Source organism: Plasmodium vinckei (genome assembly GCF_900681995.1).
Source record: "Plasmodium vinckei vinckei genome assembly, chromosome: PVVCY_14".
Lineage (NCBI taxonomy): Eukaryota > Apicomplexa > Aconoidasida > Haemosporida > Plasmodiidae > Plasmodium > Plasmodium vinckei.
The window spans coordinates 2,228,887-2,241,786 of NC_051306.1; the positions used below are offsets into that span (position 1 = coordinate 2,228,887).

At 23.1% G+C, this 12,900-nt stretch overlaps 4 protein-coding genes across 4 annotated transcripts; 3 read left to right on the forward strand and 1 right to left on the reverse strand.

The window, feature by feature from the left end:
- Positions 1-286: 286 nt before the first annotated feature.
- Positions 287-1,417, forward strand: PVVCY_1406140 (actin II, putative; the record flags this gene model as incomplete). Its single annotated transcript, XM_008624420.1, has 1 exon — positions 287-1,417. One exon carries the CDS (start codon positions 287-289, stop codon positions 1,415-1,417), a length of 1,131 nt encoding a protein of 376 aa, XP_008622642.1.
- Positions 1,418-3,561: 2,144 nt separating this feature from the next.
- On the forward strand, positions 3,562-7,067 carry PVVCY_1406150 (conserved Plasmodium protein, unknown function; the record flags this gene model as incomplete). The annotated part of the gene is made up of 11 exons (XM_008624419.1): positions 3,562-3,780; positions 4,006-4,333; positions 4,471-4,564; positions 4,688-4,766; positions 4,867-4,951; positions 5,071-5,319; positions 5,412-5,989; positions 6,081-6,260; positions 6,412-6,473; positions 6,561-6,759; positions 6,861-7,067. The coding sequence occupies 11 exons, from the start codon at positions 3,562-3,564 to the stop codon at positions 7,065-7,067; spliced, it is 2,280 nt and encodes a 759-aa protein (XP_008622641.1).
- A 2,345-nt stretch (positions 7,068-9,412) lies between these two features.
- Positions 9,413-10,027, forward strand: PVVCY_1406160 (myosin light chain 1, putative myosin A tail domain interacting protein MTIP, putative; the record flags this gene model as incomplete). Its single annotated transcript, XM_008624418.1, has 1 exon — positions 9,413-10,027. The coding sequence occupies one exon, from the start codon at positions 9,413-9,415 to the stop codon at positions 10,025-10,027; it is 615 nt and encodes a 204-aa protein (XP_008622640.1).
- Positions 10,028-10,799: 772 nt separating this feature from the next.
- PVVCY_1406170 (conserved Plasmodium protein, unknown function) lies at positions 10,800-12,395 on the reverse strand (the record flags this gene model as incomplete). The annotated part of the gene is made up of 1 exon (XM_008624417.1): positions 10,800-12,395. One exon carries the CDS (start codon positions 12,393-12,395, stop codon positions 10,800-10,802), a length of 1,596 nt encoding a protein of 531 aa, XP_008622639.1.
- Positions 12,396-12,900: the final 505 nt, after the last annotated feature.

Here is a 12,900-nt window from a genome sequence, read left to right on the forward strand (position 1 = left end):
TATATATTTATTTATTTATATTTATTTTTTTATATTCATTTATTTCCTGACTTGAATTTTAATATTTATATGTATACAGAAATTAATTAATACACATAAATTTTAATTATTTCGTAAAAATTATTGAAAAAATTTTTTTTATATTATTGTGATAACACACATTTGAAATAAATACATACACACGTTATTATAATACAAAAATTATTAAGGCATTTTTTCTCGTTCGTATTTAATATAAATTTTTACAAATATATATATTCGTATACTTAAAAAAAAAAATTAAAAAATGGGTGACGAAGAAGTTCAAGCTTTAGTTATTGATAATGGATCAGGTAATGTAAAGGCCGGTGTTGCTGGGGATGACGCACCTCGTTCTGTTTTCCCTAGTATAGTTGGTAGGCCAAAGAATCCAGGAATTATGGTGGGTATGGAAGAAAAGGATGCATTTGTTGGTGATGAAGCTCAAACAAAAAGAGGTATCTTAACTTTAAAATACCCAATAGAGCATGGTATTGTAACAAATTGGGATGATATGGAAAAAATATGGCATCATACATTTTATAATGAATTAAGAGCTGCTCCAGAAGAGCATCCCGTTTTATTAACAGAAGCTCCATTAAATCCAAAGGGAAATCGTGAAAGAATGACACAAATTATGTTTGAATCATTTAATGTCCCAGCAATGTATGTAGCAATTCAAGCCGTGTTATCTTTATACTCATCTGGTCGTACAACAGGTATTGTTTTGGATAGTGGTGATGGTGTTTCCCACACAGTTCCAATTTACGAAGGTTATGCATTACCCCATGCAATAATGAGATTAGATTTAGCTGGTAGGGATTTAACTGAATACTTAATGAAAATTCTTCATGAAAGAGGATATGGATTTTCTACATCAGCAGAAAAGGAAATTGTAAGAGATATTAAAGAAAAGTTATGTTATATTGCTTTAAACTTTGATGAAGAAATGAAAACATCTGAACAAAGTAGCGATATTGAAAAATCTTATGAATTACCTGATGGAAATATAATAACAGTAGGTAATGAAAGATTTAGATGCCCAGAAGCATTATTCCAACCATCCTTTTTAGGAAAAGAAGCAGCAGGAATTCACACAACAACATTTAATTCAATTAAAAAATGTGATGTTGATATTCGTAAAGATCTTTATGGAAACATTGTTTTATCTGGTGGTACAACTATGTATGAAGGTATTGGAGAAAGACTTACAAGAGACATTACAACATTAGCTCCATCAACCATGAAAATTAAAGTTGTTGCCCCACCTGAAAGAAAATACTCTGTTTGGATTGGAGGATCTATCTTATCATCTTTGTCAACCTTTCAACAAATGTGGATTACAAAAGAAGAATATGATGAATCTGGACCAAGTATTGTCCACAGAAAATGCTTCTAAATTAGTTTAAACTTATAATTGTTATGTGTGCGTATATGCAATGAGACACATAAAGAATGAGCATTGCATAGAAGAAGATATAGCAATAGCTTAATGAATTAAAAGCTCTGGAGCAATAAATGTTTTTACATATGAATATATTTATGTGTAACTGTATATACATGTGTATATACAAATTTATGCATGCTTGTGAACAATTGTTTTATTTCATAGACATAAATTATAACAGTTCAAAACATGTTTCAAATAGCAAGTGCTCTTTTAATGTAATGGTGATGCACATGCTATACTTTATATTAAAAAAAAAGTAAATAGTAAAAAGTTGAAATATAATAATATGCATACAATATTTAGAACTGTTTTTTTTTTCACAGCATATATTTTATTCAAAGTAAATGTATTTACAAATTCACGTGTATAATTATTAGATGTTTTTTTATATCGTAATATTAAAAAATAGTAACATGTTCGCATATTTACGCCTTTACTATAAAGCATTATTATTATCATTATTAAGTTGGGAAAATTATATATATATAAGGTTATATATAGTTAGACAAAAAAAAACAATCGCATTCTACTTTTAAATCCATGCATATAGGAGTATAAACATGTATTATATGCATGTACATACTATTTTAAGGAAGCATGGTAGGTCTAAAGTAGTGGCAACTATGCCAATTAATTATTCTTGACATTAAAAGGGGAACTATTTATATGGAAAAAAAGGTTAAATATAAAAATAGGTATAATTTGTCTGTTCCTACAATTTAAAATATCGAAATAAAAATAATATTTATTGGGAAGTAATATGTATATGTGTGTGTGTATGATGATGATGAAAATAATTATGACCAAGTATTTATTTTAATTTTATATAGTAGATATTATATTTGTATTTAAAAATATAATATCTATATGTGGATGTTTATGAAAATTGTGTTAATAAAATTTTCAAAGTCCTTTATATTTACCAGAAAAAGAGAAAAATAAAAAATTATGTTATACCTCTCATTTTGTCGCTATCTTTTTTTTTATTTCCCCATAAAGGAGAGACAATAATGAAAAAGAATAAAGTCTTTATTTTAAAGTTATAAAATTACTATTTCATTGTTTAATTTATTTTTTGATATATATTAAAAGAAATAATTGTTTCGAAAGGATAGTACATGCGTACATGCTAAATATCGGTCTGATGTTACGCTAGGATTAATGAGTATATTTTAGCTACATATATATAAGTATATGATTTATTAAAAAGACCATTATTTAATAAAAAAACAGTGTGTGTATTATTGTTCCCTTTCTTTGTATATAGTCATATGTTACTTTATTAATATAACTATATAGATAGCTTTTAATTTCCTTTACAAAAAAATGCTTATTTATTTAAGTTTATGATTACTATTGTTTTCTTTATATAAAAAATAATTTAATATTGAAAAAGTACCTATTTTCCACACATATTATATAATATATTTATACCTATTTTTTTGTAATAATATAAAATAAAATTATAAAATTTTTAAAGTTCAAAATTATTGCTTAGCAATAGTAGAAAGGGAAATATATATATACATGTGTAAGTATATTAATTATATATTATTATATGGTTATTTCCCCTTATATATAATCACTACATAGCTAATATAGTTACACATGTATATATATATATATGGATATGGATATAATTTCCAAAAGTAAATTTATGGAAAATATAACAAATATGTTGTAATCGTCAATATATATAATATTGGAAAATTTATTTAAAAAAATAATATTTATGTATATATATTAACATCAAAAAAAAATATTATCCATATTTTTATACTTTTTCATAATTTTGTAAATATCCAAACAAGTGCAATATTTATACTTATGTATAAAAAAAAAATATTATTTAGATTGGTATAAAAAATTTTGTTATAATTGTAGAAAAAAAAAATAATAATAAAATAAATAAAAAAAGGAAAGAAGATTAACAATAATAATAGTAAATAAAATAAAAAAAAACAAAACAAATGATTGGTTGAACAACCAAATGATTTAATGATGAAACAAATAAAGTAACAGAAAAGAAGAACATAAAAAAAAAATAGTGAGATATATAAAGAGTATAATATTTTTATTATGTATATCATATAATGGGGGTATATAAAAAAAAACAGCAAAATGCTGGATCGGATGAAGATAAATTATTATTTAAAACATGTACTGAATCAACAGAATATCTTCATCTATATTTCAAAGAATTAAAGAACCACTTAATTACTTATAAAAAAATCGAAGAATTATACAACTTTTGTTATATAAATTTAGGGGATATCAATTGTTCTATCAATTCAAGAATAACATCACTCAAGGTAAGTAAACAATCGAAATTTATTTAAATCATTTGTCCATTAATCACTAATATGCATGGGGTATATACATTAAAGAAAACCAGAAAACATCTCACAACTAAATAACAGATAATGTACATCCAATTTGTTATCAACCCCTTTGAATTATAAAATAGTAACTGTAGTAACATTATCCCCCTTTTTCAATGACATTATTATATTTTCACTTATTTATTTTTTTTGCAGGCGGTTAGCCTATCCCTAGTTATCGAACCTAAAAGTATTCAGGAACTGGTTAATAGTGAAATAGTTGAATATGCATATAAAATTTTAAAAAGAGATAAAGAAGGTATAAATACAAAAAAGTCTTTATCCTATTTTGGTAAAGAAGCATATGAAGATATATCTGCTTTAGTATTAGAAGCAAAATATTTATTTAAAACTATTCAACTTATAAATATAATAAAAAATCCAAAAGAAGATAAATATATTGATAATATATTTAAAAAAATCAGAGATAATAAAATCGATTTATTGGATCATGATGATTTTTTTAACACAGAATTATTAAATGGTTAGCAATTCCATCGTAATTTCAACTTTTTTTTTTTTTGATTAATCATTTTAAAGTTTTTCAATACCACACCACATGCTTGATAATAATGCTATATTAAAGTATACTAAATATGTCTTTCATTTTTTATTTTGTAGATATAAAAAAATTAAAAAACAAATTATTAGATGTTTTAGATCAAGAATTTATAGACAACACAAAAATAAATGATTTACATTCTGAATACATAAGGTAGTTTTATTTTGAAAAATCCATAAATAGTTTTAACGTGATAAGCCAGTTATATATATTGTATACATGATGAGTATATTCAAGCACAAACAATTTATAAAATTTCCATTATTTTTTTACCAGATTAATTAGCAAAGCTAAAGATACGGTTATTAACTTTTTGTATAACGGATTCTATACGGTTTATTGTGAAACTATTGATGTATGTCAAAAAAAAAATATAATCATACATGCAGTAAAAGTAAAAGGTTATCACAATTTTGGTTAATCATATTTATACTTGTGTGCCTATTCATTTATAGGAAATTGAAGATGAGAATTTAAGTATACGACTTGAATCATACTTTTCAAGCGTAGACATAAAATCAAATCCAAACATCAATTTTGGTAATGCACTTAAATTTGCAAAAATAAATAGAGATAATTTTTAAACAAGTCAAGAAATTTTTATAATATAAAAAATAATAATGGAAATAATTTTCAATTATATTTTTGTTGCTTTACAGATTGGGGTAACGAAAAGGAGAAACCTAAATTTAAAGGAAGTTTAGATGGATCGAATAATTTTAGTTTCACAAGCTCATTGAATCAATCTAATTTGAATAAAAGCAATAGTAATATATCAGACATCAAAAATAATAATGGAAAAAAACAAAATCTAACAAAAAATGATTCCAAAAAAAAAATAGAGACAAACAAAACAGTTTCATTTGATATGGCAAATAATAATATAAAGGAGTTCCATGAAAGTAATGGTAATTTTTTTCATTATTTAATTGGAACATATATATATATCTATTCATATATGTGCATATTTACATATGTAAACATATTTCACCATTTTTAGGTGCAATTGGTAAAGAAGGAGGACCTGGAAGTGATAGATCAAAGAATGCGGAAAATAAAATAGCAAACAATTTTAATGGATTAAAAAATGAGTTTGATATAAACAGTGTAGATGAATGGGATAAGTTGAAAGAATTTAAAGATGGAGGAAATAACGGAAATGAAAATGTATGGAACTGTATAATAAAAAAAAGTAATTTTTATGAAACTAAAGAAGATTATGTAAATTATAATAAATTTTTGCAAGATAAAGAAAATGAGTTTAAAGAACATACATATGGAGACTTATTAGGAATGAATAAATATATCGATTCAAAAAGTGGAAATAAACAAAATATTTCTTCTAATAAAGTTATAACAAACAATTATAATAATTTAAATAATGACTCATATGGTAATAATAAAGAAGATATAATAAGTTATGACCCTAAGAAAAAACAAAATATATCACCAACATCAAACAATAATAGCAACATAAGTTATTTTAATAAATATTTTACACAATATGATAATATATTTAATGTACAAGAAGCAATTTTAAAAAATAAATCTTTGTTATATTCGGATGACAGTTTAGAGGTATAGTTATAAGCATAAATAATTTATTCTCCATAAATATGCACACACATTGAGTATAACATTTTCAAATTTTTTTTTTTTCAACTTACAGATATTCATTGATCAAAGCTACTACGATGTAAAGGGGCTTATCAAATTTTTTTTCAAAAATAAACGTCAAATTAATTTTTATGATTTAGACATGCAAATATCCAATAAAATTTTATTTCCTTTGAAATTTAAATTTGCGTCATATGAAAAATTGTTATCAGCATATTCTACTAAATGCTATGTTAGTATATTTTTTCAAAAAATAAAATTATTTCTGTATATATATTTATATGATTGTTATGTGTGTTATTACTTTTTTAGTAAGCTATTAGTAGCTAGCTAATATTGCACACTTTTTTTTTTTTTTTTTTTTTTTTTTTTTTCGAAATCAGGAAATGGCTGTAAAATGTTCGCGAGTATACAACGGATTTCCATTAATTAAAATATCATACAGGTAAAGCATGTTTGTACTTTTTTGCGGTTATATTGTGTATGTGTGAATATATAATAATATGCTTATGCATTGTTAAATTTTTTGTAGAATGCAAGATATGTTAAGAAAGAATATCGAAATCAGATTGCCCATAGCAATAAATAAATTTATGAAAAAAACCAAAATACCACGAGATGTTTTTGACAAATTTTGGAACAATGAAAATTTTAATGCAAATAAAGAAGAAAAAACTATTACTAATGATGATAATATGAATAATGATGCATTAATAGAAAAAGCATGCTTGGTAAGACATTAAATATTGTTAAAATTAAGTTGAGGATATTTCCATACACTCTGTGTATATGCCTTATATCTCATTTAATTTATTTTTTTTCATTTTTTTAGGGAGAAGCATTAAATGTGTGTTATATAGAAGACAAAATTTGTTTGTGCGGGTGCTATTCGGACAATTCCAGTGCTATGGAAAATTATTTTGTACTTGTAGGAATTGAAGTGACGAAAAAAAAAATAAAGGTTATTTGTAAATCAAATAATTCTACCTTATCTTCAGCTATATTATTTTTAATTATATTAATGCTTAAAAATAATTGATATGTGATTAAAGTTTATACATGAAACAACAAGAAATATCTCAATAATGTCCCACCATACCAATTTTCACTTTTTTTTAAGTATATTACCAAGTTTGCATAATTCATTTTCCATTTTTTTTTTGTTTATTTAATTTTAAATTGTAAACAAATGGAAAATAAAAGGATATCCCATTTTGTATCATATGGCAAATTCTTTAAAAATATGTTGCACACTTATATACATTATTTTTTTGGTATGTTTCGTTATTTTTTTTTTGTGTTGTTTTTAATATCTTTTCTGCATATATCAAAAAAATGATTTATACAAGTTTGAATGTTTTTTCCAAATATGTATTTGCATATTATTTATTTGGAATTCATTTCCTTCCTTTTTAAAGGCAAATATAGATATGCCTTTTGATTTACCATATAATTTTTTTTTATTTTAATCATTTTATTCATGAATTCATAATTATATATTTGTATGTATGGCTATATGTGATTTTTTTTACTTTAGAAAATGATAATTTTTTTATATTTATTAGAAATATTATATTCATTTAAATGGTTGTTATATATATTGGACTGTATTGCATATACGTGAAATGTTACTATGATATATTAAAAAGAAACTTATTTCACACAAAAAATTTAATAGTTGTTATAAAAAAAAATAAATCTTTAATGTAGAGAAGACAAATAATCGAATTTATTCACAATCTTATAAATATAGCAAAGTAGAATAAATCAATGAAAAAAAATACCAATATAGTGTGTATATTTGATATACCTTAAATTATGTTAATAATTTATAGATATAATATGTCTAATATATGTGAATAGTAGTAATATTTTATAAAAAAATGTTTCTTATATGTGGAAACTCTTTCTTTTTTTTTAATTATGCATAAAGAAGAGATTGGTTTGATAGTAGTATAATAATTCTGTATATCATGTTCAGTATATATCTATACTTATTTTTCTTTGTCATAATGTGTTAATTTGAAAATATAAGAAATATATAGATAAAATATTATACAAAAATAATACAGTACTTGTTGCTTATAATTAAGGAGTATATACATGTGTAAAAAGGACGGGCATATATATTACCCAATTATATTTTAATTCTTAATAATTATGCAATTTTCCATTAAGTTTTTCTTTAATTTTTCCATTATTACTGTATATTTTGTGATATTATACTTATATAGTATCCTCATAATTTTTTAGGATTTTCCTTTACCTCATTTTTTATGCATTTTTGTGCGAAAACATAATTATAGTGTTACAAGGTTAAGATATAATTTCCTTTTTAGTACCATAATAAAAAAAATAAAACATGGCAACAATATTTGGTTAGTAAAAATTATGAACATACAGAAAAAATAAGATTTTTTTTTTTTATTTGAATATTACTATTAGCTATAATGACATCATAAATTATTGTCTACATATAACTCATAAATTAACAGTATATACATTTTAAAATAGATAAAAATTAGCATTATATTAGAAAGAAAAAAGAAAAAAATTAATGTTTTCTACATTAAGAAATATGAAAAATAATACTATATATTGTATTATATTTAGCTTTTTTCTTATTACTATATATGTGTAGAAATGTTAAATTAAAATTGTCATGTAACTATATATATTTTGTAGTAACTAAAAAAAATAATATTAATATATGAATTTGTTTCGCTTTTTTTTTATTATTTAATTTCCATATTTGCTTAAAGAAAATAGCTCACTAATTTTTGCACACATATTTTAGGTGCTATATTTCCAATAAATTATGAACAAACAATAATATTTATTAAAAAAAATTATATATTTTATACACACGCAATAAATTGTGTGTGCTTATTTATATATTTTTTTTCTTAAAATAAAAAATTTATAGCTATATAAAACACCATTGGAGACTTTCTATATATATATAATAACCTCTCCCATACCTAAAAAAAAAAAAAAAAAAATTAAATATATACACAATTATATATATGTGAAAAAATAAACGTATACACACAATTTCACTTTTTTCAAATTAAAGTGTCTTCTTAAATAAGGTTCTTAATTTAATTTAGTTTTATTTTTTTTTTATTTATGAAATTAAAAAAATATTTTGTTTTTAATTATTTATAAATTATGTAAAATTAAAGTGTATACATTTCTATTATTAAAGACGTTGTTTTAAGAACTAATATTTTTTATTTAACGATAGTTGTTAAACGTTGTTTTTTTTTGTTTTTTTTTGTTTTTTTTTTGTTTTTTTTTGTTTTTTATTGTTCTTTTTTTGGTACTTTATATTTTATTTGTTTTTTACCTTTCTTTTAATTAAAAAAAATATATTTCGCAAAAATGGAACAACAATGCTATACTTGTTATTTTGATTTACCTGACCCAAAATCAACAATAGGCCCATATGATAATGAATTAAGTTATTTTATGTGGGGACCCGGTTTTGAATGGAAACCCGAACCAGTAGTAAAACAAATATCAAGAGACGATACTTATGATGAAATTGAGGAATCAGAAGAATCCGAACATGGATTTGAAGAATTAGATGAAAAAGTTGATAAAGATGACAGAAAAAAATATTTTGATGAAAAATGCGTCGGTGGTAAAATAAGCATAGCAGATGCTTCTTACAATGCTCGAAAATTAGGTTTAGCTCCATCAAGTAAGGATGAAGAAAAAATTAGAGAATTATATGGAGAGAATTTAACATTTGATCAATATTTAGAATATTTATCTATGTCAATTCATGATAAAGATAATGCCGAGCAATTAATTAAAATGTTTGCACATTTTGATACCAATACAACTGGTTTCTTAACCAAAAACCAAATGAAAAATATTTTAGTTACATGGGGAGATGCTTTAACTGAGGAAGAAGCAATGAATGCACTTAATGCATTTTCAGATGACGACAAAATCGATTATAAATTATTTTGCGAGGATATATTGCAATAAATTTTATAGTCTATATTTTTACACTTTATGCAATTATGATTTAATATGTGTATACGCACATATGTATATATATTTCTTGATTCCCGCATTTTAATTATGATTTCTATGATTTATTTTATTATCATTTTGTTTTCCATAAAAATATGCCTATTTATAATATTGTTACATTTTATGGAATAATTCAATCTGCTTTTTTTCACTGTATAAATATTTGAGAACGTCGTTGTGTGCATGCTATTCTATATAAAGAATGATAATTATATGCACAATTTATATGCACAAATGTGGATTTGTGGATATTTTATTAAACGATTTTAATTGTTATTTTGAGCCTATTGGCATGTTTATTTTGGTATAATAATATACTAACTCATTAAAAAGGTGGTATGTTTTTTTTAAATTATAGGCATAAATATATAGTAGCCATTTATTAGTATTAAAAAAAAGTGAATATTCACAAAATATAATAAAAAATAATGCATAATATATGCACATATTTGATTTAATTTTTAATTTTATAAACAGTCAAACATAGGTAAAGGTATACGAATTAAAAAGAATGAATAGGGGGTGTATAAACATTTTTATGCTCATAAATTAATTAATGTGTATATATGGGGTAATAAAACAAATAGAATAAAATGTGAATTAACAAAAGTAATAATAAAATGTTATAGCTTCTTTAGAAATTAATTATATGTTTTGTAGTCAAAAGAATTGTATGATAAAATTTGTTTGGTATATGAATATCAATTTATTTATTTTTCTAATTTTAAAAACCAACTTGTAATAAAAACCAATAAAAATCAGAAAATTGATATAAGGATAAATTAGCAGGGTGATCAGGGGAAGCACGACCTTGTCCAACAATTTTAGCACTTTTTTTAGTTTGATGAAATGATGTGTTAATAATGTTGATATAATTTTGATAGGAAAGTAATTTTGTTGTAAAAATAATAAGTATTAATCCGTTTGGTGTAACATAATTTTGTGCTAAGTTAATTAAATCGATATACTTTTTTGTGCCTGATTCAATAAATTTCGATTTTGGGATAAGATTAGGAGGATCCAAAATAATTATATCAAATAGTTTGTTACAATTTTTTAAGAATGTTATAGCGTCTAGACATATGAATTCGATATTACTTTGTTCATTATTTTGTATAGAAGGTTGTGGAATATTATTTATAATAGCTGATTGTTTAGCTAGGTGAACAAAATTTTTATCTTTTTCTACACACGTGACATGCATCGCTTTTCCATTTTTAAGGCATTGAATACCAAAGGAGCCAACGTAAGAAAATAAATCAAGAACATTTTTTTGATAAGCATAATTGGATATAATATTTCTTAAATGTTTTCTATTAAAAAACCATCCAGTATTTGGAGAATTAATAAGATCAATTAAAAAAAAACATCCATTTTCATTTAATATGACTTGTTCAGAAATTTTTCCATAAATAACTTTTTTATATATTTCTAATTTTTCATTTAATCGTTCTTTATTATCATTTCTAAATATAATAGCTTTTGGATTTAATAATTCAATAATTGCATCATTAATATTACAAGCCATCATTTCGCATCCTAATGTTAAATGCTGTATACTAATTATATCATCATATCTATCTATTATAAGTCCTGGAATATGATCACCTTCACTATTAATAAGTCTATAACAATTATTACTATTTAATTGTGGGTAAAAGGGTTGAGAAGTAAGAGTGTGTGTGTTATCTTCTTTGTCCATTTGTAAGGTTTGATTTGGTTCACTATTATTTATTGGCAAGACTTGATATGATGCAGTATTATTTATTGGCACGGTTTGATCAGGTTTTTTTTTTAAAGCTAGCTCACCATTTATTATTTTTGATCTCCATAATAAACTTTGTTTTATCCGTTCAATAAAAAAATGAATATTAATAGTAAACAAAGGATTGGTACTTATTATTCTTGCAGTAATTAAAGAATATGGATTAAATGTAGCAACACCAAAAGATTCATTTTTATTATTCTTTATATTGACTAAAGTTAATGATGATTGTTTTATTTCGTCTATATTTTTTACTTGATTACTATAAATAAAAGGAAAATTTTTTTTTAATTTTTTATCATAAAGGATATTCTCTTCATCATCTTTCAAATATAAAGATGGTCTTGAATTTGCATTATCTATATATGGTTCATGATGATATTTATATAGTTCGTCTTTAAATTTTGTATTTTTTTCATATTTTAATTTGGAATTAGAATAACGACAAGTTTGATAGTTAAAGGAACCAATGTGTCGGTACACAACATGTTGCAATAATTTATGTACTCTGTGCTCACATTCTTTGTTTATTATACTTACAATTTTTTCTTTCATTCTTTATCTTTATTTTTTGGCCTTCCATTTGTAAATTCGCATAAGTAATAAATTAGTTGAATAAACACATTCTCATTTATCTTCAACTTATATTTTAATATTTATATGCTTACAAAAAGTGTGGATCCATAAATCAACTTTCTAATTATCTCAATACATATGTATATATTAGTAATGATGATATGGCAGTAGTTGCTCAGGGATTAGATCTATTAATTGTTTCCCGTCTTTATGTTAAATTATAAGGTAATGATGTTGGATAAAATATGCATAACTTTTAAAAAAAATATGAATACAAATATAAAGCAAGTATTATCACATTTTATTTTGCTCTTCGTTTATGTCGTATATTTATCCAATTCTTGGGGGATAGTATAGTGTTTTATTCTATTCCGTATATGGGCATATGCATTTTGAATTTATTATTTACATGAACATGGTTATGGAATGAATGTTTGTAAATTCAAAAAACAGATGGTAATAAAAAAAAATGAAAAAAACAAAA